The sequence below is a fragment of the Chelonoidis abingdonii genome, chromosome 7, assembly GCF_003597395.2.
Source record: "Chelonoidis abingdonii isolate Lonesome George chromosome 7, CheloAbing_2.0, whole genome shotgun sequence".
Classification (NCBI taxonomy): Eukaryota; Metazoa; Chordata; order Testudines; family Testudinidae; genus Chelonoidis; species Chelonoidis abingdonii.
Genome location: NC_133775.1, coordinates 99,101,716 through 99,127,919, shown reverse-complemented (window position 1 = coordinate 99,127,919; position 26,204 = coordinate 99,101,716). Strand labels below are relative to the sequence as shown.

Genomic DNA, 26,204 nt, shown 5'->3' with positions numbered 1-26,204 from the left:
CTAAATCTCCACAGAATAATATGTCACTTGTTAACAATGTAATAAAATACAAGCTGTATCAACAGCAAATTTTTGTCCTTGCCACTTGCAAATTCTCACTATCCTGTCTCAGGGAAGCCTTCACCTACATACCTCCCTGTGGCAGCTGCTATCAACGGGTGCCCCTGCTGTCTCTTCCCAGGCTATCCTTGGTGGGGAACCCTGGCTTTGAAGTCAACTCTCCCACATGACTGGCTAAATCTCAGATTGTTGATTTTTAGGACACAAGAAAAGAGACATGAGCAGTCATTACTCATAACGGGAGACCTTACTCAATGAGTAGGGGTTACAAGATCTGGCTCAGAGTTTGCACTAAGAGATCAAATCAATAATTCCCACTTTACCTGCCTCAAAGCAAACTACAATGTGGTATTAAAACCATGTGAACGAAGATAATACACCAGGCAACCATCTCTTTCTGGCAAAGGCATAAAAAAGGTCACAGTTTTGTTTACAGTTACGCTGCGGGAGAGCATTTGTCAACAGCTGAGATATTACCTGCTGCATAAATACCAAAGTCCAACAGAGATAAGTCTGTGTTCTTTAATACCATGATTAAATATATGCCTTATCCCAAGAAGCCCATGGAAGCTAGTTAACGCTACTGGGTTTAGTAAGCTCATTGTATAGTAACCCTCAGTGTCAATACAAAATATTGACTACAAAAAAAAGGGACCCTACTGCCACTGTGGTGTATAGCCCTAATTATTCCTTTGAATACTGCAATCTCCCCCACTGGTGCTGCCTCCTGGGATTCCCACCATGGTCAGGGAGGGCACTTACTCTGGCTACAGCTGCAACCACCATCTATCTCATCTAACCCGCACTATAAGGACAAAATCCTGCTCGAAAAAGAACCATCAGGTCATGACTGTAATGTCAGTGGCTGAGAGTCTCCCCATTTTCAACATTCGAACAGCCTGATCCTGCAAGGTGCATCGCTCTCAATAAATCCCAGGCCTACTTATTTGTTCTTGTGTCTGAAACCCATAGAAATCTGTAGAGACCAGCTGAGGGTTACAATGGAGTCTCTGGGACACTATAGTTCTCCAGCAGCAGGCAATGGCACTGAAGCCAGTAGGAGTGAAGGGCATTCTGCAATTCACAAGGCTGTACCCTAAGGCCCCAATTCAGCAAAGCACTTACTCACATGCTTATACTTAAGTGTGTGCTTTAATGAGTTGCTGAATAGGGAATGAAGTGAAACATGCTTATAATTAAGTATTATCTTACATGCCTTGCTGAACTGAGGCCTTAATGCCTTTTCCCCAATCTAATCCACCTCTCATGATGGGAAATCAAGGGGTTCCATTTTCACAGAGACTACAGGGAGCGCTCAATACTTAGTTTCCCAATAGGAACTTTACTTTCCATGAACATGATTCCATCTGAAGCTAAATGCACACTGAGTGTAATAAAGGTGAGATGACAGTCTGCAATGCCCTGTCTAATAAGAGCTTTGTTTTATTTGAAGTTCTGCAATCAACGCTGCTTTGTAGTGCTGTCTCTCTGTCTCTCACCCAAACTGCTCACTGGAGGAGGACACTTTTATCAGATAAGAGACGCCCATAGCCAGACATTTAAATTGATGCCAACTCGTCATACATCAGTAATGTATTTTTGAAAATGGATCCCAGTGCACAGTTTAGTGTACTGAGACTACCCAGTAAATGCAGCTTTCCCAACTCCTCACAAAGTAATTATTCAAATGCTTTCCCTGCTGGAGGTGAATCGCTCAGTTATCTTGTTCAAAGCCTTGAATTAAAGGTCTTACTGTCAGTGGTGTCTGAGTTATCACTGCTGATTGAGTACTTTCGTCGTTTCTCTTCCATCTGTAACAAAAGAAATTGAATGTTACACTTACTGTTCAGGAAACTCATCACTGTACCAAATCATTGTTATCTCTGAATATCCACACATCATGTTAACCCAGTCACACTAGCAAATACTTACCCTAATGACTGAGAAGTATGAGGGGTCGGAGGGAGGGTTAAAGAATGTAAAACAGCACTGAGTCCCTACTTCACAAAACTTTAAGGATGGCAAAATTTCTCTCCTGAGTTTCTCTGCTGGTAGGAGGTAAGGATGTGATTGCATTTTTGTCACTCTGCTCTGTACAGCAATTTGCCTAATGCCCATTCAAGTCTGCCGTCCAAATGCACTAGTGAAGAATGTTCCTCACTACAGCATAGAGAACCCCTGGAAATCTGCCTTAAAGACTGGAATACAGAGGTACTGAATTAAGCAGCAGTCGCTTGTCGAATATGGTAATAGATGGCCAGTGAACTACAGGATTGAGCTATAATGTTAAGAAGGGAATAGATGTAAGAAATGGATCTATGCACTTTGGGTGAAATCTGGGCTCCACTGAAGTCAACAGGAGTTTTGCCTTTGACTTCAGAGGAGCCAGGATGTCACCCTCTGACTCATCTTCCCACTTGCCCACTCAGCCAATATCCGTTTAACTTAGACTTCACATGTGCCTGTCAAATCCTAGTTGCATTCCATACAAACCTGAAATATACTTCCCATAACACAGACCTCCTACTAACCTTTCCATAACACCGGTGTAACCTTCATCAAGGCCTCCATCTCAACCCCAGACCCATCCCGGCAAAGCCTGCAAGAACAAGTGAGTCTTGCATCATGTCTCAAAGGTCACAAAATCCAGTCTCTAGCAAATCAAAGTGGGAAGCCTACTAAGGAGAGCTGAACCCCTCACCAAGAACACCCTGCCACTAGTCCCCTCCCAGGTCTGTTAATCATCCTACAGCACCACTGCTGAGGAATAACATGATGTGACAGGTCACTAGGAGACATGACCCAAGCCAATAAACTTCACCTGGATATCAAATGAAAGCAGGGGTAGCTCGCAGAGCACAGGTGCAGTGTGAAAAACAATGCCTAAAAAGCCATGGCTCCATCTACTCCTCATCCTCTCACCCCTCGCCACCTACCAGTTTGTGGGGGATGGGGAAGAACTGGTTGCTCAGTCTTGGCTGAGCTGCCACACTCTGCACTAACTGCAATTTCCCCAGAGGATTTGAAGGGGTGGCCTCCTGTACAGCCCAGTTTAGCAATCCACCGTCTGGGCGCTATCAGCATGGTACAAGGGATATTCCCTCTTCTGCTGCCGACTCGCTTTGTGACCTTGGACAAGTCACAGAATTGACTGAAGTCAATGGGAGTGTGAGTGCTTAGTAGTCCTGACATCAGATCCTAGGAGTCTAATATTGGACACACAAAAACCGAAGCACCCAGACTAAGAAACGCTTTAAAATAATTAGCTTCTCTGTGCCTCAGTTTCCCAATCTGTAAAATGTGGATAACGGTACTTCCCTACCTCTGCACAGAGGTTTGCGAGCTACAGAGGAAAAGTGATGTCTTATTAACTAATCTAAATTATATTATGGGATGTGGGCAGACATTTCATATGTTATGTACATATACGTATATATACACACGCGCACACACACGCACATTCTCATGGCATTCCTCCCAGTAATTTATTTTTCCTAAGAAGGCTAAGGGGCACTTAGATTGCACTTACCCCCGTTTTTCCTAAAATCTTAGGAGGAAAAGGAGAATAAAACATTTGTATGTATTTTGTGTATGATTTAATCAGAGTAGCTATTAACAACAAACCACACTTAATAGCATGCCATAGCACGCCATTTTTCCCTCAGAGAATATGAGATACCCACCAATACCTCAACATATAAAATCCTAGCAATGTCTTTATTTCTCAGTACATGTGCAATGTTTTATCTCAGCATTATAAGGGATAATACTACAAAGTAACATAAACATTTAACTATCAGTGTTGTGGTAAAACATTGCGCTGTCAAAACATGATTAAAAATGTTCCTTGAGAATATGGCAATATCAATACTTGGAGTGATTCAAGAGGAAACAGATGTTATTAAACCAGCCTTGTACTTACAAGCCATTAGATTTTGCTTGGGGAAAAAGATATTAAAGATGGATTTAACAGCAGTTTACTTATCCTTAGTGGAAATTCCAGTTGGACATTTTCAGCTGGTTCCTATTGGTTCCAACTGGCACACAGGATTTTGGAGCACAATGATTGGGCTTCTGATTGACTGACTCCTAGGGCTAATTCTTCATACAACTGAAACAAACATAGGCTAGTAGAATGAAACAGAGAGCCATGGAAACCAAAGGATTCTAGTAATGCCCAATGGAATTTCCTGTAGAGCACCAAGGCACGTGTCATCCACCTAAGGTTCTCCTGGAAGACATGATAGTATCATTGACTCCTAAGGCCTTCACCCAAGGGAAGAAGGATGGTTATGTGATCAAGGCATAGGTGTGGGAGTCAGGTGACTATGACTAATTTCTGCCCTGGCATACTCTGCTGAAACTCCACTGATTTCACCCACACTGAATTTGGCCCCTCAGTCCTGTTCCCAGCTGTTCTAGAGACTTCCTGAGTGACCTTAGACAAATCACTTCTCTATAACTCGTTTTTCTCACCTGTAAATAAGGCCCTGCCCCTAGAAGTGAGGAGGCTAACTTTAATTTATGTTTGTAAAGTGCTTTGAGATCCTTGGATGGGAGCCATTATAGAAGGGCAAACATTATTCTGTTAAGGCAATAATGCAGACATTCCACACACATCCCTCCCATCAAAATCCATGTGAATTCTAAATACAGAAAGACTACAGGATCAGTATATTAATACTATTTTACATTTACACAGCATCTTTCATTCCAAAGTGATTTACACAGCATGGGTAAACTCCTGGTTCTATATAAATCAATTGTTTTGCCACTGACTTGAGTGAAGCCAGGATTGCACCCTCTAAAACAAATTCTGCTCTACATAATTCTGCTTTAAATCTGGATTAACTCCATTGATTTGAACAGAATTTGGCCATACAGACATACAGCACAACTGAAATGCCTCCAGATCTTGGGAGGATGAAGACAGCCAGCTGATGCACAATACACTGCATAAGTGAAGGGAGAGGACGTTTTGGCCCAGGGCACTGGACCAGTCACAGTTCTTAGGAAAAATGTTGCAGGGTCCTTAATTTCCATGCAGAACAGAAAGGACACTGTTTTCTTAATGTCTTGTCTGAAAGCCTCTACGCAGTGAAGTGGATGGCACTTAATTCAGTAATCTTGGAGGAATAAATAGCTGAGTCAACTCTACCAGAATTTGGTCATGTGATTCCAGGGAATCTCAGTGGCCCCAACCTGCTGATTAGATCACTGAGTCACCCCTCAGGCATCCTACCTAACAATGCAGGGAGCTACATTCCTTGCATTCCTTTAGTTACGTCATCATCTCTAGCAGAGAAAACATAGACCTTTAAGAGCCTGGACTCAAGCCTTGCCTGGTCTGTGAAAGAAGTTTTCACAGCCAATTTGGTTTGAAAACATATTACTGGGTAATTTTTAAGTCCACACACATATGTGACACTTTAAAAATAATCTTGATTCATGTTTTAATTTCATTTCTCCTTTAACTAACCTTTTCCACATAGAAGATCTTTATCAAAGTCATAAACAAATGGGGAAAAAAATGCTCTTAAAGGTTACTGTCAGGTCATATTTAGCCCAAAATTTGGGTTTTAAAGAAGCAAAGACCATTAGAAAGGCTTTTACCAGGCTTTGGGGGGCAGTCACAAATGAATACTTTTTGACTAACCCTTCACTCTTCATATCCTCTGGGAAATCTACTGGCACATCTCAGCTCACTGGGCAGAGATTCTGCTCTGGCATAGCAAATCCATCCCTTCTCCAAAATGCACTCTCTCACTCTGTGGCATCACAGGTACCTGGGGTTGCAATGTAACATTTGGTATCTGTGATGTGCTAGAATAAAGCATTCTGGGATATTGTAGGTGAAGCGGAAATGCTAGAAGACTTCGCATATGTCTGTGATGAGAGGTTCCACGGACCATGGGGGCCACAGCACAAAAATCTGCCTGAACTCCCCTCTGCTTTCAGCTTTACTGTTCATACTCAAGCACAGAACCATGGCCTAACAATGCCCTCATACAAAACACAGTTACTTTCCCAAAAAATGCATTCCAAGCAGGCAATTTCTGAGACCACCTCTACAGCAGGTCACTAAGGAGCATGAATAAAATAAGATGCTAATATAATTTTGATTGGAAAGGTCTCTCCTATAGAGGCACTCTTTAACATGAAAGACAGAATTATATAGCAAACTCTATTCGCAAATTCCTAAAGCACTTTAATGTGATTGGATCCCCTATATTAAACTCTAATTAATCTACATATGTTCTCTGGAGAGAAAATTACAGTAAAATATTATTTGGTCATCATATATTCCTGGTTTGTTTTGGGGGGGTGGGGGAGGTATGCCTATCCTAAGACCTTCCCTTGTGCTCCTAGCTTCCCCTCTCCAACTATTTCTTATGTTGTGTGATGGTTGTGAAAAACACATTGAATTCTGTGTTTTCTTCCTAAATTGCAATGGGAGCTGTGAGAAACCACTTCCCTGTTTGATACTAACATAAGGAAACAGAAATACAAATAGAAAGCAATGGCCTCAGTGGTAACTTAGGAAACTTTTTTCCGAATCAATCACTTTCTTGTAACAACCCATGGTACTGCCATTCCATTTTTGTGAATTAGAAGAATGGGGCAGGTCACTGTGTTTTCCCTTTTGTGTTATCTGTTTATTTGCCTTGTCTTGAGGTCTGTATGACAGGCAATTAGACAGGTATAACATACAAAGAGGATAGAGAGGTTTCAGATATTATACTGTCACAGGCTCATTCATCTTCATCGGACTGTGACATACATTTTACCTTTACACTTTTGGAGCCAAATCCTACAGGACTCAATCATTATTCACACAAAACTCCCATGAACTCCAATGCGGGTTTTTGCATTTGGTATATTTAGATGGCTTTGTGATAACAAGAGAACAAACTTTTCAGTTAAGGGGCAGAATTTGCTGTGCAAAAATGCCACAGGTCAAATTCAACCCTGACACAACTAAGAGCAGATCCTAAGGTTTCAATGGATGTTATGCTTCCCACTTACACCAGGGCTGAATTAGCTTCACATGGTTAACAAATCTCTACAGAGCATTATTTAATCCTGGCAAGGAAATATACACACTAGGTCCAATCCCCCTGATTCTGCTGGTAAATCATTGAGGCATGTGTGATGCACTGGCCTCACTCTAGGACAGAGGGGATTAACCCACCTTGGGAGCTCAGCTAACCAAGCTCCGCCCCACACACAGGACATAGGGGGGTGAGACAGAAAGTACAAGAGCAGGGCCCTGCACTTGCAACTCAGCTGGGGTTAGGCCAGGGAAGGAGACAGATGTCCTTTCCAGGGCACCAAAGTGCCAGCAGAACCCTCAACCAGCTGTGGCAGACGATGGTCCCCCTGAGCCAGCCTGGGAGAAGACCAGGCAGAAGAGGATGTGAAACACCTGAGTAAAGAAACATCTGCCTATGAGACGGAGACCCAGAGAGGAAGCAGAAAGTGAGCCTCTCGACATGGAGCAGAGGAACCAGGACTCAGCAGCCGTGGAGCAGCCTCACGAGCCACCGGTAGGAAGTAGCCTATGGAAATGAGATATTGACTCAGTTGTGCTGCTGGGAGACAAGGTAGCTACTCCACGCTTCCCTGCCAACTCTGTGGCGGGACCACCCATCGTTTCTAGGGCCCTGGGCTGGAACCTGGTGAAGAAGGGCAGGCCCAGATCCCCCTACTCCCAGCCCTTCACTCGGGGCTGAATGAACCCTTGGCTGTTTATCTGTTTAGCCCTTGGGCAGGAAGCCTGAGCCATGGTCTGCTTACAGGCTTAGCCCCAGGTAAGAGGCTTGAGCTACCACCTACCCAGTGACCCGGCTGCAAACAAGGATGCCTGACTGACCCACCCGGCATTAGCACCAATTCCCTGTTGCCCTGGCCCTGAAACCCAAGGAACCTTAAATGTTCAGAGAAATGAGAATGCCTTGGTATCTAGGCTGCTCCTGGTCAATTTCCTGCTTTTTAGGTCCTGGTGGAAAAGTCTGGCCAGGGAGGCAGGTCCTCATTAGCTAGGAGGTGCTTTAAAAGGGTCAGGGCAGAGAAGCAGAGACTTGAGACAGATAGAGGTTATTCCTAGGAGATAGGAAAGGGAAGGCTGATGCACACAGCTTTGTGAAGGGGACAAAAAGGCAGAGGAGATCTTCCATTATCATTAGGGACAAGAAGAGGGCTGGGAGAGAAGGAGGAAGAGGAAGAGAGAGATCAGGGTCTTGGGCAGCTGGGTGCTGAGGAACAAGAGGGGGACAGCCAGAGTCTACCGGATGTGAATGCAGGGAAAGGAGAGGGAAGTTAAGAGCCAGGGGGACCGTGGATCAGCCCCATTGACTATCCCTACTAACATCCCAGTAGTTCACTGCTTCTATTTTAGATGCTGTGATTCATTACATATATTTTAAGCTAGGGTTTGTCCCCTATGTGCTGCCTTCTGGCCTGCTCTCACTTCAATTAAGACACTTGCTATGTTAATTAGGGAAAAAATATTGCCCTCTGGTCCCCTCTTGCACAGCCCTCCCCAGACCTTTCCACCTCTGCCCAGTGCTGCAAACCACCCACAACACCTGCTCTGATGGGAAGCCTGGAGCTTGCCAGCACAGTCACAGTGTCTGTAGCTGGCCTGAGACAGGATGGGTCCCAGCTTGCTAGCTCTCCTGGGCAGGCTTCGAATAAGAAGCCTCAATTGGATTTTAATGCTGCCCTTTTCTGGGGATGAACGCACCATCTGCAGCAGCGTTCCCACAGGCATGGGTAGTATCAGACAGCACCCCACTGCATCTGGAGTGGTGAATCTGATCTGACCCATTAATTTCTGTGTGGGTTGCAATCAATTTCAATGTGTTAGAGCAAAGGGCATCTAAAGTGTCTCAGTAAAAGACAAGCGTCCTTGTTCTTCTCTGCACTAAGCACTGCTTGCTGTCTTGGTTCCTGGAGCAAATTTTAATCTCATTTAAATTTAAAACAAAACAAGTCTCGCTCATTTCCTCTGCTTTGCATTTTTTCCATATCTAGTAGGGGATTTTTTTCTTTATTACTCATATTTATGATTTGACTTTCCTTTTCTTTTATTTTCATCCTCTCATTAATCAGCTCTCTTCACATGTTTAAACCCATCACGGACATCAGAGAGGTTACTCTGGGCACGAAGAGGGTGTCACACACTGAAACTTCGTTATGCGCTGCACCTATTGGGTTTCTGGGAACTGGGCAGGCGGCATCCCGTTGACTGCTAAAGGATCCCTCCCCAGCCTAAGGGGAGGATCTACGGGACCTCAAAAACCCAACTTATTTCGGGGGACAACTAATAGAACAGGGACAGGAGTGCAGTCAAAGGGTCATAAGAAGGGAGCCTGACGGGGACACTGAGCAGAGAACCCCAGACAGCACCCACTGCCCCTTGAAGGCATCAAGGGAGCCAGTGGATGCCACCCAGAGGAACTCTGCCCGGATGCGTGAACAGTTATGCACTGTACCTATTGGGTTTCCGGGAACTGGGCGAGCGGCAGCCTGTCGACTGCTAAAGGATCCCCCCCAGCCTAAGGGGAGGATTTACAGGACCTCACAACCCAACTGATTCCAGGGGACAACTAATAAAAGAACAGGGACAGGAGTGCAGTCAAAGGGTCATAAGAAGGGAGCCTGACGGGGACACCAAGCAGAGAACCCCGGACAGCGCCCACTGCTCCTCAAAGGCGTCAAGGGAGCCAGTGGATGCCGCCCAGAGGAACTCTGCCCGGATGCGTGAATGGTTATGCACTGTAGCAGGGTGGTCACCTGCTCCTGCCCTGAAAGGGCTTGAAGCCAGCCCTGGCAGAGGGCTGGGGCTGCAGGCTAAAGGCTCGCTGATTGGAGAAGCAGCCGCAGCTGGGCCACGCCCCAGTCAGACTGCAGCTGGCCCTATAAAAGCCAGTGAAGCCAGGAGCTGAGAGGATTCTCCTTCTAGTTCTTCAGAGAGAAGGGCCTGGCTGCCTGGGAGCTGAGAAAGAGTACCTAAAGTGGAGCAGGGCTGGTGGAAGACTAGAGGAGCTGGGGGAGCCCCAGCTTGGAAACTCCCCAGACTGCAGGCCTTGTTAAAGGCCAGAAAGAGTACTGGGGTTGCGGAGGGGCAGGCCAAGGGTAGGTAGAGGCAGTAGGTCCAAACCCCGCTTGCTGATGATGAGTGGCATTTATACTGCAGTCTGCCCCAGTGAAAGGGGCTAGATCACAACTGGCAGTAGCCATAGTCTGAGGTGAGGTGGGGATAGAGGGTGGGGGTTCCCCAGGGAGGGGAGACCCAGATGTGTGGGGGTACTGCCAGGGGGCAGCAACTTGGCCTGAAAGGGGCACCGGGGTCCAGGAGGGACTCAGGCCCAGCAGCAAGTGGGACACCGGCTTGTAGAGGGCGCTCTGGAGGCTGGAAACACTAATTCCCCGGATGACCAGCAGGAGGTGCTGCACGGGTGAGTCCCACCTTGTGACATGCACAAATACAGAGAGAAAAGTAAATGAGCATGGGCACTGCATGCTGTGCACAGAATCAATGGCTCTGTCCTGCATATTCCTGAGCACTCTTAACTCAGGGCACTCAGAACCTCAGAACATGCACAAAATCCCACAGGGTCAAATCCTATTGAACTGGCAGTTTGAGGACCACATGTCAGGCAACTTTCAGAGCTTGGTGTCAAATGCTCTATTAGCAGAATAACAAATGAATTAAATTAATTTCATCTCCCTGCCTATAACCCTTAACTCGGTTTCTGGACATAGCCTTGATTTTCAGAAATCCATCTGATCTTTCCTACTATAAAACAAACGTAACCTTTTTGCAAACTATTTTTACTTCTAGCTCACAATTACTTTAACCTCAATGGCTAATAAATGCTTAATGGTCAAACACAGTTCCTAAAACCAAGGCTTTTTACCCCAAGGGAGAGGCTGAGCACCACCTTATGTGGAGCCAAATCCTCATTTCCAAAGATCTCATTGGTAAGGGGGATCCAGATTTAAAACAGTAATTGCATTATTTGTAATGATAGGTGGTATGGGGGAAGGGAAGAAAACGAATTGGCTTGGTATTTGGAAAGGGCATCTTGCCAGGTAGTTTGAGATTTGCACTTGCTGTTCAAAAGATTAATGGGACTTAGGGCCACACAGGGGTCTTTCCACAATTGCACCTGAGCCTGAAAATCAAGTAGCTTTTGCACCCTGCAAAAGCAGTTCCCAACTTCCCACACTATTTCACTTTGAAAGCACTTTTCAAGGAGGGGAGTTGACAGATGGATTCAATGTCATTTGAAAAGGTAATTAGCTCCAAATTAAATGTAAACCCAGTTCCTAAAATTAAAATCCAATTAGATGCTCCACCAAAGAGACACCAAATTGTAAAAAAGTATGGTCAAGATTGTGAAAGTAGCAGGCAAGTGCTGATCATTAAATGATCCCTCAGAGACAGTGGCCAGTCATTCAAGAGGGAACTAGACCTAGAGCTCACTCCTATTTCTATGTGCACATGGATACAAGGGAGCAGGGTACTTGCTTTGCAAAACAAACATTGCAGAAGATGCTATCTTGGATGCATTTTGCTTCCCCCTAGAGGAAGGGAAAGAGGAGAACAAGTCGGCAAAACCTAGCATGAAACGGATGAGGGAGTAGACAAACCAGTGAAACAGAAAGAGGAAGACAGGAGATCAGTAAAAGAATGAAACCAGGTAAACACCAGGGGGCCAGTGAGATGCTGGCAGGAACAGAAAGCGTGGGCATCATGAGGCCAGTGGGAGACTATGGGTCTCTCTCTAGCAGGGAAGGGTAGAGATGTAGTGCAGCCCTGAGAAGGGCTATAAGAGACTGGGTGTGAGAATTAGGGCGAGCCAGTGGGAGCATGTATGCGTAGAAGTGATTGCAGCATGGAAGAGTGAAGATGACAGTAAGATAATGAGATACAGAGAAGGGTGGGGGCAGGGGGACTGTATCAGAGCAGGAGGGGAAGGGCTGTATTCATGTACCCAGATCGGGAAAAAAAACCCAAAGTGAGAAGGACATTTTGGAGGCTATGTCTCTCCCCAGCAAATGGAGAGAGAAGGACTGTATGCGAAGGAGAGCAGAGGGGATGAGAGGGAGTATTTGTTGCTTAATGTCAGGACTTCTTGTTCCCATCTTTGCTTAAAGAGATTCCCTCAAATGCTGCTGAATGAATCTCCTGGAAGAAAGACGTGACCCTCGCAGAAAACAAACAGGAGCGGGTGCTGGCAAGGGAGACTGTGCATGAGAGATGGGCATCTGCCAGAAGGAGAGGGGCAGTGACAGACAGAGATGGGGAAGAAGGAGGCAGGAGGGAGAAGGGAATGGGGGGATATGAACCAGCAAGAGACCTGCAGGCAAGAGGGATGAAGCTGGGATACAGGAGAATAGGAAAGAGAATGGATACAAATCCAGAAAGAGAGGAAAGGCATGCAAGAGAGGCAGCCAGGGAGGATGGACTGCATTGCACGGAGCAGAGGGGCTGGACGGAGGAGTCTCCCGAAGGAGACGGGAATGGAGGGGATGAGAAAGCGAGAGGAAGGACAGACCGCAGGAGCGAGCAGAGCGGAGGGGTGTGAGGGAATGCACGGGAGCAGGAAGGAAAGAGGGATGAGCGAGGGAGCGGAGACTGGCTCGGGGGTGGGCAGGCAGAGATGGAGCAGGAGAGGATGAGACGCCCCCAGAGGAGTCCGCCGGGAGCCGTGAGAGTTTGAGAAGGTAAACAACAGCCATGCCCCCTACAGTCCTGTCCCCAACGTGCAGCCGGCCTGCGGCGGCCGCTGCCTGTACATTTCCATTCCCAAACCTCGCCGTGCCCCCAGCAGGGCGCGTCTCTCGCTCGCTAGCCCTCCCCCACCCGCTACAGCACGGCTGCAAACCCGGAGCGCCCAGGGAGCTCAGCCCCGGGCTCCACCACCCCCGCCAGCAGGGCGAACGCTGCCCGCCCCTCCGCTCCCCGGTGCATTGTTTGGGGCCGTGCACGATTTGGCAGGGACCTGGCAGCCCCAACACGTGAGAAGAGCGGATCATGTGCACCAGCTCCAAGAATTGCAAGGCTCCAAAACGTGCTGCGTATCAACAAAATGAAACTCGTGTCTCTCCCTTGCTGGGCTGTCCTCGCTGCCTCATGTGGCACATTTCACACACCCCTCCCGACCCAAAGCACCCGGATCCCTTTGGACCCTGATGCCTGGCTGCTTTGCCCGTTGCAACAATAAACGGTGCTGTTTTCCCCCTCCCCAACCCAGAGGCGGTTTGGGGTCAGCTCTGCCGCAGTCATTAATTTGGAAAATAAAAAAAAAACCGTCTGCGCCGACCCTTTAAAAGTTCTTGTTTACATTCCTGCTGCTTCCTTTTTACTCTTTAAAACATGAGTGACCAACATGCGCAATCGATCTGGGTAAAATGCTGCACATTTCCCCTCTTCCTTCCTAGCAGTCAGCCCAGCGAAATGGAAAGAGAAAAAAAAGCCAGAGAGATGCAAAATAAAGATCAGCTGCAAATTAAAGCAATCCAAAACGCAATCCTCCTTTACCTTTGCCGGGAGAGTGTCCTCAAAGAGTTGAGACTGTCCCTCAGGTTACAAAGGAGTGTGGAGAGGGGGCGGGGGGGATGCTCCAGCGATTGAAACGATCAGGAAAGCCCCTTTGCACGATCAATCTGGTATCATTGCGAAGGGGGGGGGGGAAATAACCCCCCTGCTGGATCCGAAGATGACACCCTCCTCTTAGGAGTGGATACAAAGTAACTCCATAGATGCGAACCCAAAAGAATTGCTTCCAGCCGAGATGGCCGCTCTGTGCACGATCCAGCCCTATATGCGTGTTTCTGTTTCTTTTTTAACCCAGACTTCCTTAGGATCTCTTTACAACAACGACCAATTCTTCTGCTGACCTTTTTATTTGGGGAGGGGGGCAGGTGGGAGGACCAGAGAAGTGACTTTTTAAATTATTAGTATGATCAAGAATGATTTTCACTTCCCCCAAAATCTTTCTTCAATTTCTTTTTTTCTTGTTTGTTGTTTCTTCCTGGGCAGCAGCAGGTCCAGGTGCAGCAGACATGGGTCCCATCTCTGGTTGTGTTTGTGCATGTGTTGTCTTGTTGCCCCTCCCCCCCGACCCCCCTTTGGCGTTCACCTCCCCCCGATGCGTTGGGTCCCCATCTCTCTTTTGCTCTGGGTAGAGGCAAGCAGCGGGGTCGGGTTGCTCACACACACTGTACAAGTCTGATCAGGTCGCTTTCGCAATGATCCCCAGCCGCGCACACGCACACACACATACACACACAACACCCTCAGCAGCAGCCGTGGAACGCACACACTTCTTTACCTCCTCTCCCCCCTCCGCTTCACTCCCCCTCTCTTCTCCGAGCTATGGGCACAGGCGTACGCTAGGCTGCTGCTGCAACCTTAAAAAATAAGCTTATACTTGAAAAAAATCTTTTGGCGCCATATTAATGACGTACTTAAAATTTGCCATTTCTCCTGCGTCAAAAAGACGTTTCTTGCAAATAACAGATTCTGGGCAAGGCGGAAAGAGGGACTCAGAAAATCCTGCAGGAGACCCTCGTGAGGGGCAAAAAGGGGCTTGCATTGCCCAGAAGTGCCTGAAAGTGCCAGCTGGGTGGGGATGGGGGAGGACGGTAAAATCAGGATAAAAATGCAGTCGAAGGCTATTCCTCTAGACAAACAAACTTCGTTGGGCAGCTGGGGGGGAGGGTGATGATGAGGGTATTTGAAATACCACCGCTTCAAGAAACGGGATTTTCCCCCTTCTTATTATTTTGATCACTTCTGGAGAAGGCTGCGGGGGAGGGGCCGTGAAATGCTGGATTTGTTTTTTTAGCAGTCGCAACGGGGGGAAGGGGTTGAAAAGAAAACACTATTCAGATGCTGTCCTCGTTGCTGATCGGTTTGGTTTCTTAGGGCTGTTTCTCCCACACACCCACATCCTCCGCCCCCCAGCCGCTAAAATATAAAGGGTTAAAAACGCAAAAAAACTTTGCACAGTTTTCCAAGAAAGGAGGGCAGACAGCTCTCCCTTGTTCTCAGTGTGACCTTCTCATGCACAAAAAATGCACTTCAATGGGTTACTGATTTCTCGAAGCGTTTGCTGCTACTGCTTTTCCTCTGCCTTTCTATTTTCTGTGCTGGTGGCCGCAGCAGCAGCTTGATCCAGTATCTAGCTGGCCACACCCACCGCTGGCTGCTTGAACTAGACACCTACTCTGTGGGAAGAACAGTTATTTCTATGCAGTGAGGGATCTTGGGTTGAGGGGAGGAAGTGGGGGGAGGAGGTGCCCAACCTTCCTAAACTGTCTGGTTGTTTAAGGCAGTTTATGCTGATTTTTCCCCTCTAATAGAGACCTTTCTTCAAAATATACACTGCACTTTGGTTAGGTTTTTCATAGACAGTGGCTGCTCCCTCATTATTTCATCTTGTCTATGATTGTGCATAGATCCTGTCAAATAGTTTAGAGATGCTTTACAATTCCAATGGGGAAGGTTGAACATTCAAATTAAGGTATTTTTTTGAAAAGCTATTAAAATATGGAACTGATCATTTTAAACTAAAAAGTTTCACTAACTGAACTAGATTTACTAGGCTATAAAATGTACCTTACCCTTGTAGTGTTCTACAGGAACAGTCAGTCAAACACCACTACAATAACTCTGTTGTAAGCTGCAGCACCATTGCTGCAGAATACTGGAGTATATTTAATGACAGAGTCCACTTTCCCCTTTCAAAAATAATCTGTTAGGAAGAGTTCTGTTGAATTTATTAGACCTAAAACTGCCTATTAGTTAAAGCTCATGCTCCAAAACGTCTGTTAGTCTATAAGGTGCCACAGGATTCTCTGCTGCTTTTGATGTATATAGTTACACACTGGGCTGGCAATACCTCCTATAATAAAGGTTACCATTATAAGACCCTGTTCTCAGTTTATAATTTGTCAAACTGTAACCATTTGCAGTGCAATTCTCCATGCTGAGTGACTGGTTTATTTCTACTGTTTTGTTCAGCCACAGCCAAGGACAAAGTTAGGGGAAAATACACTGTTTTGCCCATATTAAAAATATCTTGAGAACTTTTCATTGAATGCCCCCATTCTTCGGAGCAGGGACCTGAAATCTGGTGGGAGCAGGGATAGCCTTTGTGTCTAGGATGTGCCTTTTGCCATCTCTGTGAAAATCCACCCACATTTGGCCATATTTTAAACCTTGTAAAATTGCAGTTTGCACCTACTCAGTAGAGACTTCTTTGATTTTAACAGCTAAAGTCTAAGATTCTATCCTCACTGAGCATGCTCTATGCCCTCACAGCTCCTAGTGCTGCTGACCAGACCAATCACATTGCCAAGGCACAGAGAGACTGAGCATGGTCCAGCCTAAGGCAATATAGTGGCTCAGGAAAGCTTTCCTTGTCATGACTGTTTCCAGCTACTCCAGGCTGGAGTTGAGCCAGCCACTTGAATTAGGAGTAGGGAGCTGTCTCTCCTGTGTTTTCAACAACCCCCTCTTGCTTGCACCCAAGGCATTGTAGAGGAAGAAGTAATCTAATTCAAATGCAGAGGAGACAAAAGCCAGAACAGATAGAAGGAAAAGGACTAACTCAAACAAGGAGGCCGGTGAGACTGGAACTGAAGTTTGCTTGTGCAACTTCAGTTTGCTCCCCTTGTGTGTATGCATTTGATACAGTCTATAATTACATGATAACATACTATTTTTTTGCACAACCCCTGCCTCATTCAGTGCACAGGATGCACTTGCTCTGGGGATGGAGCAGGGCTGTGCAGTGAAGAAGGCTGTTTTCTGTAGGACCCCTGCTTCATTTGTAGCAGGAGTTGGAAAGTATGTAGTAAATGAGGCAGGGAACTGTAGAAGAGAAAGGAGGGATCTCATCATTAAGGAAATTGATTGCCACTCTGGAGAACTGAATTCGATCCCTGCTTCTGCTACAGAGTTCCTGGGTGATGTTAAGCAAGTCACTTAAACCAAACTTTTCATAGGTTTTTCCTTTCCTAGGGGCCAAACTTGAGAACCTTGGAGAGGATTTGCAGAAGTGGTGACCACTCAGAGTTGTCAATGGAAGCTTTCCTATGAACATATGAAGTGCCATATAATGCTAAGTGTTCTGTGCTAAGTGCCTAGGCATCTCAAATTGGGCACCCTAAATTAGTGGGTACATTTTACCTTAATTGCCTCCACTCTTCATCCATACAATGGGGATATACTACCCCCTCACCGAACAGGGGGTCTTACATTAATTAATGTTTGTGAAGCACTTGGATACTAAAGTGATAAGTGCCATAGAAAAGCCCATAAGGAAATTAATAATTCTGTTTTCAGAGCAGGATTTGAATAGTGTGCCGTATATAAGACCTCAAGCTACACAATGTACAATGAGGATAAAAAATATTGAAAAGCTGGTTATTAATTGATCATTGTCTCTCCTGTGCACTGAATGAGGCAGATGTCATATGGAAAAACTAATATGTGACTATGTAATTAAAACTTGTATCATAATCTGTATCATAGTGCATATCTCAAAAAGAGTTCAGGAGAATTAAGTTTTTTTAGAGAGACATTATTAAGGGCACAAAATCAACCTATCCCAGTGCATAGGAAAGATAAGAAGTATGGTAAGAAATCACCCTAACTTTACCAGGAGATCTTCAAGGATCTGGAACTCGAAAAAGAAACATACCAAACATGGAAATGAGGTCAAACTACAAAGGATGAATATAAAAAAAACAACACAAGCATGTAATGACAAAATTAAAAGGTCCAACAGACAAAATGAGATTAAACTAGCCTAACAAACATGAGAGGCAAGAGGAAAACCAAGAACAAGGTAGGCCCATTACTCAATGAGGAGAGAAAGACAATAAACAGAAAATGCAGCAATGGCTGAAGTGTCAAATGCCTTTTTTTTTTTTCAGTTTCACAGAAAAAGTTAGCAGTGATTGGACAACTAACATAGTGAACATCAGTGTAAATGAGGTAAGAGCTGAGGGTAAAAATGGAAAACAAGTTAAGAATTACTTTGACAAGTTAGATGTCTTCAAGTCAGCAGGGCCTGGTGAAATACATTCTAGAATACTTAAGGAACTGGCTGAAGAGACCTCTGAGCCATTTGTGATTATCCTTGAGAACTTGTGGAGGACAGGAGAGATCCCAGAGGACCAAAAAAGGGCAAATATATTACCCATCTATAAAGGGAATAAGGACAACCTGGGAATTACAGACCAGTCAGCTTAATTGCAATACCCAGAAGGATAATGGAGCAAGTAATCGAACAATCCATTGCAAGCCCCTAGAAGAAAATAAGGTGGTAAGTAATAGTCCATATGGGCTTGTCAAGAACATCTGTCAAATCAGCCTAATATCCTCCTTTGACAGTTAACAAAACTTGTGGAGGGGGGAAGCAGTAGATGTGATATATCTTGACTTTAATAAGGTTTTTGTTACTGTCTCACATGACAGTCTCACAAACAAACTACAGAAATATAGGCAAGATAAACCTGCTATAGGGTGGGTGCACAACTGGTTGGAAAACCATTCTCAGAGAGTAGTTATCAATGGTTCACAAGCTGGAAGGGCATATTGAGTGGTGTCCTACAGGGATCTGTCCTGAGTCCGATTCTGTTAAAAAAAGATTTGGATAATGGCATAGAGCAGGAGTAGGCAACCTATGGCATGCTGCTGAAGGTGGCATTCGAGCTGATTTTCAGTGGCACTCACACTGCCTGGGTCCTGGCCACTTGTCCGGGGTGCTCTGCATTTTAATTTAATTTAAATGAAGCTTCTTAAACATTTTAAAAACCTTATTTAAACTATTGTTTTATGTAAACTAGTTATATATTATAGACTTACAGAAAGAGACCTTCTAAAAATGTTAAAATGTATTCCTGACACGTAAAACCTTAAATTAGAGTGAATACATGAAGACTCGGCACACCTCTTCTGAAAGGTTGCCGATCCCTGGCATAGAGAGTACACTTACAAAGTTTGTGGATGATACCAATGTGGGAAGGGTTGCAAGCACCTTGGAATGCAGGATTATAATTCAAAATTATTTTGATAAACTAGAGAAATGGTCTGAAATAAATAGGATGCAATTCAATAAGGACAAATGCAAACTACTACACTTAGGAAGGAATAATCAGTTTCACAAATATAAAATGGGAAATGACTGCCTAGGAAGGAGTACTGCAGAAAATGATCTGGCAGTTACAGTGGAATACAAAATACTGTTGCAAAAAAAGCAAACGTCATTCTGTGATGTATAAACAAAAGTGTTGTAAGCAAGACATGAGAAGTAATTCTTCCACTCTACTCAGCATAGATAAGGCCTCAACTGGACTAATGTATTCTGATCTGGGCGCAATTCAGAAAAGATGTGGACAAATTGGAGAAAGTCCAGAGGAGAGCAACAAAAATGATTAAAGGTCTAGAAAACATGATGTACAAGGAAAGATTGAAAAAAATTGGGTTTAGTTTGGAGAAGAGATGACTGAGGTAAGACATGATAACAGTCTTCAAGTACGTAAAAGGTTGTTACACAGAGAAGACTCATGAATTGTTCTCCTTAACTAATGAGGAGAGGACAAGAAGTTAAAGACTTAAATTGCAGCAAGGGAGATTTATGTTAAACATTATGAAAAATTTCCAGATTATCAGGGTAGTTAAGCACTGGAACAAAGTACCTAGGGCGGTTATGGAATCTCTGTCACTGGAGGTTTTTAAGAATAGGTTAGACAAACACCTGTCAGTGATGGCCTAGATCAGTGGTTCCCAAACTTGTTCCACCACTTCTGCAGGGAAAGCCTCTGGCAGGCCGGGCCGGTTTGTGTACCTGCTGCGTCTGCAGGTTTGGCCGATCACAGCTCCCAGTGGCCGCAGTTCGCAGCTCCAGGCCAATGGGAGCTGCTGGAAGCGGCTTTTTGTGTTTAATATATAATATATATATATATATATAATCTTATATATGTCATGTTATGTGATCTGAATATCATATATATGTGACATGACATTTATGTGACAATTATGAAGATCTTTGACAGAATGTTGTCAGTTGGTCTTTGCTTATAGCAGAAATAATTCTAATAGTAAAAAAAGAAAAACATTGTAGAAGAAATAACTACAAATCCTCTAAAAAACAGAGTTGTCTACACAGCACAGGCTGAGATGATTGATGCTTAAATAAGCACTTTTGCAACAAGTAAGAAATATGATCTCTGGGGAAGAAACCAGCAACGTTTTTCTTTCATCTTCATTCACCAAAACAGCGTGAGTACTTCTTTTTGCATAACTAAACAAAAAGCTCCCTACAGACTTTCTGTGTGTTTTGGATAGAATATGGAACCAAGAAAATAACCCAACCCAGAGGGAGAGAAGCATCGTAGTAAAATTGCCAAAGAAGGGTGACCTTACCAACTACAGTAACTGGAGAGGAATCATGTTACTCTCAGTGCCTGGGAAAACCATATGCAACATCATCCTGGAATGTATTAAGAAACACATGGAGTGTGGACCTTCAACATTGGCCAGTGGTTGGCAGTGATAACCTGAGTAAGGCAAGGGTGTCTTATGTCCACAGTATTGTTTGCACTGGTCATTAACTGTATCTTGAAGAAAGTAACCACCAAAGGCAACTGAGGAATTTTATAAACAATTGACAAAGCACAATTGGATGACCTCATTTTTGCTGATTTTTGACCTTGGCCTGCTTAGTTCCATGCACTGGTCATTAACTGTATCTTGAAGAAAGTAACCACCAAAGGCAACTGAGGAATTTTATAAACAATTGACAAAGCACAATTGGATGACCTCATTTTTGCTGATTTTTGACCTTGGCCTGCTTAGTTCCATGCACTGGTCATTAACTGTATCTTGAAGAAAGTAACCACCAAAGGCAACTGAGGAATTTTATAAACAATTGACAAAGCACAATTGGATGACCTCATTTTTGCTCATTTTTGACCTTGGCCTGCTTAGTTCCATGCATTGTTTAATGGAAGAAAAAAACCCAGATTTTGGCAGGAAAAAGGTTGGTTTGTTCATCAACCCGAAGAGAAAATATATGGCTATCAATGTCCCAAACGCAACCATTAGAGTGGATGAAGAAACACTAGAAGAAAAAAGTCATTCCATCTATCTAGGAGCGAGATGTGCAATGATGGTGACATTATGCTAGATGTCAAGCAACAATTATCAAAAGCAGCAAACAACTTTCATAAACTTGAAAAGATTCGGAAAAGTAACATGACTGATACTGACAAAAAATATGAATTTTTAACACCAGCAGTATGTCTGTCTTCCTCTACGGAGCAGAGTCATAGAAACCTACAACAAAAATTGACAAGAAGATCAACTCATCTTGAAGTAAATGCCTTCAGAATACCTTCAGAGTCCATTGGAAAGTGTTTCTTGCAACATCAGAAATCATAAGTAGAGCAAACCAATACAAATAATCAAAAATGGTAAGATGATGACAATGGACAGATTTAGGACATGCTTTAGGGATCCACCAATACAACGTCCAATGCAAGTGATAATGTGGACATCACGTGGATAGAGAAAAAGACAGCAGAACAATAGAGAAAGAAGCTAAATCCATCAACATGACACTCAGGAGTCTGAACAGACCAGCACAACACTGAAATAAATGGCATAAAATTCTGAACACCCTATACATTTGAAGATAACACATGTTAAAGAAAGAAAAGGGGGAAAAAAAAGATCACCTTTGAATGATGAGCACATACTTAGTATTAACAGGATGTTTTTACATTAAGAGCTTAGCTTTATGAGGTTTTATATGATTTGCATTAAAAGTTAAATTCGGTAACTAAAGATGGGTCCCCGAAAGCACCATGAGATTGTTATCTACATTATTTGTGTGTGGTGCCCATTAATACACTTTGGAACAAATTACAATATTAGCATCTGAAATCTCTTTCAGATCACTTTCAAGACCTTCAGAAACAACCTCTTTACTATTCTTTGAGAGTTCCAAAATGGCTGACAGTCATTGCAATGAACAAATAAGTTTCAGATCCTGAGCTGCAGTGTGTCCGCTTTTCTCCACATTATCAGCACAGAGTGGCCTAAAGCAAGGTTGCTGGCGATTGGAGGATCATCAAAATGTAGAGATCCTCGATGACACAGAGCTGGCATAGCAACTTCTCTGCCACTGCACAACTTGCAGTTGGTGTAGGCAATATGATCCTGCTGATTCCTGCCTGCCGTACCTGCCTCATGAGGCCTTTGGCAGCCAGCAGAAGTTAGAGCCACCTAAGAACTGCTCTAATTTACATCAGGAAACTGGACTGACACTTAGCAAGCTGGATTGGGAAGCAGAACGGTGGCTTAAAGCCACTTGTGCATCCCTCTCCCAATTTGTAATGCCCACTCTTTGGGTACAGCTGAGGATATTTGCCTATGTGTTTTTTATTTTTTTAAGTCAGGTGTAAGTTTGCAGGGTAATAAATAGATAAAGAAAAACAGAAAGCAAGAATCAGAATTGTAGGACTTGAGGGGAACTAATTAGGTCATCAAGTCTAGTCCACTGTACAGAGGAAGGACTAAGTATTATCTAGACCATCCCTGACAAGTGTTTGACTAACCTGTTCTTTAAAAACTCCAATGATACAGATTCCACCACCTCCCTAGGTAATTTGTTCCAGTGCTTAACTACCTCTGCAGTTAAGAAGTTTTTCCTAATGTTTAACCTAAAAACTCCTTTGCTGCAGTTTAAGCCCATTACTCCTTGTCCTGTCCTCAGTGGATAAAGAGAACAAATTTATCACCATCCTCTTTATAACAAGATCTGTTATGTTACAATAATAATTTCCATCTTCTAGCATGCGTTGTCATAGAAAGATCTGGGGAGAGATGGATCCTATGGTCATTATATAAAATAATCCTTTTTCCTTCCCATTTTTGTTGCATAATCCTTTCTCTGTCTGAAACTGAGGTACTAGAATTACAGTAGAGGAAAACTTAAATTTGGCAGATTAGAAGATTGTGAGATTTTATTTGCAATCCCAAATACCTATAGTTACCAGAAAGCTAGGTCAAAATAAGATATAAAGTAAGAAGACAGCAGATATTCAATAAGAAGTTTTCTCCCCACCACAGTTAGTTCAAGACTATCCTAGCATTGGTTGTTTAATATCATTTTCAGAAATGTCAGTCTTCCTGTATCTGAAGGAATAATCTTTCATTCACGCATCAGTAAGGGATTTTGTATAAAGTTGTTCATATTCCAATGCATTGAATTTCTTCTGCAATTTTTCAAAATTCTTTTCATTGACATCTGTTTTCTACTTGTGCAGTACTATTAGAAAGCGAATCTAATTTGAAGTCAAATACAGCAAACCTTTCCCTCAATCTCTGCATTGCAAGAGTTACAGTTTTCAAAGAAACCGCAGGTGTAAAAGTAGTTTTAGGGAAATCAGAAGCATTCTCAGAGAGCTGAACACCTTTAAGTGCTGTGGCTGTGATTGGAGACCTGTTACATCTCCTTTCGCTTTGCATGGATACTTTAGGCATCACGGTAGATTCCGCTGTAATATACTTTCTCCTTGTAACCCCATTTTTATTCCTCTGTTCCTTTTCTGGAGACATTTAAAACTTTTACAATTAAAATACAATGATGGGGAAACATAGCCCTGAGTGCAGCACTTAAGACGTTTCACTAATAAAGAAAAATTTTGTAGACTCCAAAATGAGCACTGTTAGGAGGTCGTGTTAATTATAATAAATTAAAATAAAAAATAAGGATTTATTTTATGTGCCAGCAATGCCCCTCTGCCATGTAAATTGGCCAAACCAGACAGTCTCTACACAAAAGAATAAATGGACAGAAATCAGACGTCAAGAATTTTAACATTCAAAAACCACTAGGAGAGCACTTAAATCTCACTGGACACTCAATAACAGATTTAAAAGTGGCCATTCTTCAACAAAAAACCTTCAAAAACAGACTTCAATGAGAAACTGCAGAACTGGAATTAATTTGCAAACTGGACATCATCAAATTAGGCCTGAATAAAGACTGGGAGTGGCTGGGTCACTACAAAAAATAATTTTCCCTCTGTTAAGCACCTTACAGACTAACAGATGTTTTGGAGCATGAGCTTTCGTGGGCGAATACCCACTTCGTCGGTGAATACCCACGAAAGCTCATGCTCCAAAATGTCTGATAGTCTATAAGGTGCCTCAGGATTCTTTGCTGCTTTTACAGATCCAGACTAACACGGCTACCCCTTTGATACTTTCCTCTGTTGATACTCACCCCTTCTTTCAACTCTTGGGAACGGACCACGTCTACCCTAACTGAATTGGCCTCGTTAGCACTGACCCCCCACTTGGTAAGGCAACTCCTATTTTTTCATGTGCTGTATATTTATACCTACTTACTGTATTTTTCACTCCATGCATCTGATGAAGTGGGTTATATCCCACGAAAGCTTATGCCCAAATAAATTTGTTAGTCTCTAAAGTGCCACAAGGACTCCTTGTTGTATAAACAATACAGGCATTAAGACTGTCCAAATGCCATATTGTATATGGATTTCCTCTAGATGCTCAGTATATAACTTACGTTAGCCAATTTCATTCTATTTCTCTGGAGGTATGAAGATGTAAAGAAGACATTTCCATTTCAGTGAATAAGTTCCCAGGGGGAAAGTTTATAAAAGTGCAAGTGCATAATTTACTGTATGACAGGATAAAAATGTTATGTTTTAAAAAAAATAGTGTACCCTGAACAACAAAATTGCTAGAACACACATTTGTTTTCCATAAGTATCATATTTTAGAGCATTTAATTTAGGTTGGAAGCACCATTAAAAATATATGCATTGTAAATTGCAGCTGTCTAATGTGATATTTATCAGATAATGTCACTTGAATCTTCTCCTGTTGCAATATAAATGCTGAGGCATTTATAGAATATAAATGGTGAAGTAGAAACGTTTATTTTCAATGTGAAAAACCATTATCCTGTCCGAAAGTGTCTCTGTAGTTACTTTATTTCCATTATAACAAATGTTTGGACATAAATAAAATGAGATAGGCTGGTCCAAGAGTTTAGTTATAACCAGTGGGAGCTGATACTGATCCTTCATTCCCCATATTTAGTCATGTAAATGCATGACCTGACTTTCAAGTACTGTGTACCTTGCAGCTCCCATTGATTTAATTGGGGATTGGATCAGGCCATTAGTGTTCAGATTTATTTATGTTTATGCGGCGCAAAGTGGTGACCCAGCTAACAACTAACATTTAATATTAGAGATTGACAATAAACAAAATGCTGGATCCAAAACCTCCATCCCTTACTCTTCTGAATCCTGAAGAAGTTGTGATCCAGACGTGGTTCCAAACTTTGTATCTCCCATTGAAGTCAGTGTTACAGTTACAGACCATGTGTACATCACCATCTGATTTACACTGGATCTTTTTCCTGCACTGCAGTTTAATATTATGTACGTATAATTCCCAGTGATATCAATGAAAGTTTGTCAATTGGTTCAATGCAGAGCATGCAGGAAATGCTGCCTTATGTATAGGGATCATTTCATTCATCATAGAAATGCAGTCACCCCAATGTGAAATTCAACAGCTGTTTAATAGTGCACAGCAGCACTGCACAATAATTCAGGATAGGGCTAATGAAGAATATGAGCTAATTTCATTTACATAGTGTAAATCTGGAGTAACTCCACTCGCTTTATTTCTATTACTCTGGATTTACAGTGGTATAGCTAGGAACAAAATTTGGCTCTGTGAAGGAAAACTGTAAGTGTAACACTTTCAGGATGCATGTCTAAAGGAATTAAATTCTTACACATACTGTCTCACTTGCACTAGTGCCGGTGAACAGAAAAGAACAGGTCCCATTTCTTTGTTTCGGGTTAATCTCCTGAACACATTCTATAGAATATACCCACAATTTAAGATGATTTTCTTAAATCAACACGTATTGTCTTTACTGTTAAAAAAAAAAGTTCTGCATAGAATTTAAAAACAAAGTTGTGTTTATGAGATCAGTGTTTAGCACAGTGGCTCTCAAACTTTTTTTACTGTGACCCCTTTCATGTAGCAAGCCTCT

The 26,204-nt window shown here is 43.3% G+C and overlaps 1 protein-coding gene and 1 long non-coding RNA gene across 11 annotated transcripts in view; one reads left to right on the top strand and one right to left on the bottom strand.

Moving 5' to 3' along the window:
• JADE2 (jade family PHD finger 2) overlaps window positions 1-15,231 on the bottom strand; it is a 139,267-nt gene extending 124,036 nt beyond the window's left edge. For 4 of the 10 annotated variants that reach the window (XM_032783494.2, XM_032783499.2, XM_032783498.2 and 1 more), the window contains exons 1-3: window positions 13,616-14,401; window positions 7,487-7,619; window positions 1,814-1,871 (exon numbers count right to left, since the gene is read on the bottom strand). In XM_032783494.2, coding sequence (XP_032639385.1) covers window positions 1,814-1,871; window positions 7,487-7,555 — 127 coding nt within the window. In that variant the 5' untranslated portion in view covers window positions 7,556-7,619; window positions 13,616-14,401. The other 6 variants (XM_032783496.2, XM_075068138.1, XM_075068136.1 and 3 more) reach the window with 4 other exon arrangements.
• Window positions 10,325-26,204, top strand: part of LOC142047125 (uncharacterized) — a 53,226-nt gene continuing 37,346 nt past the window's right edge. The window contains exons 1-2 of the long non-coding RNA XR_012656306.1: window positions 10,325-12,798; window positions 18,022-18,082. This is a non-coding gene — a long non-coding RNA (uncharacterized LOC142047125). The remainder of the gene's footprint in view (window positions 12,799-18,021; window positions 18,083-26,204) is intronic.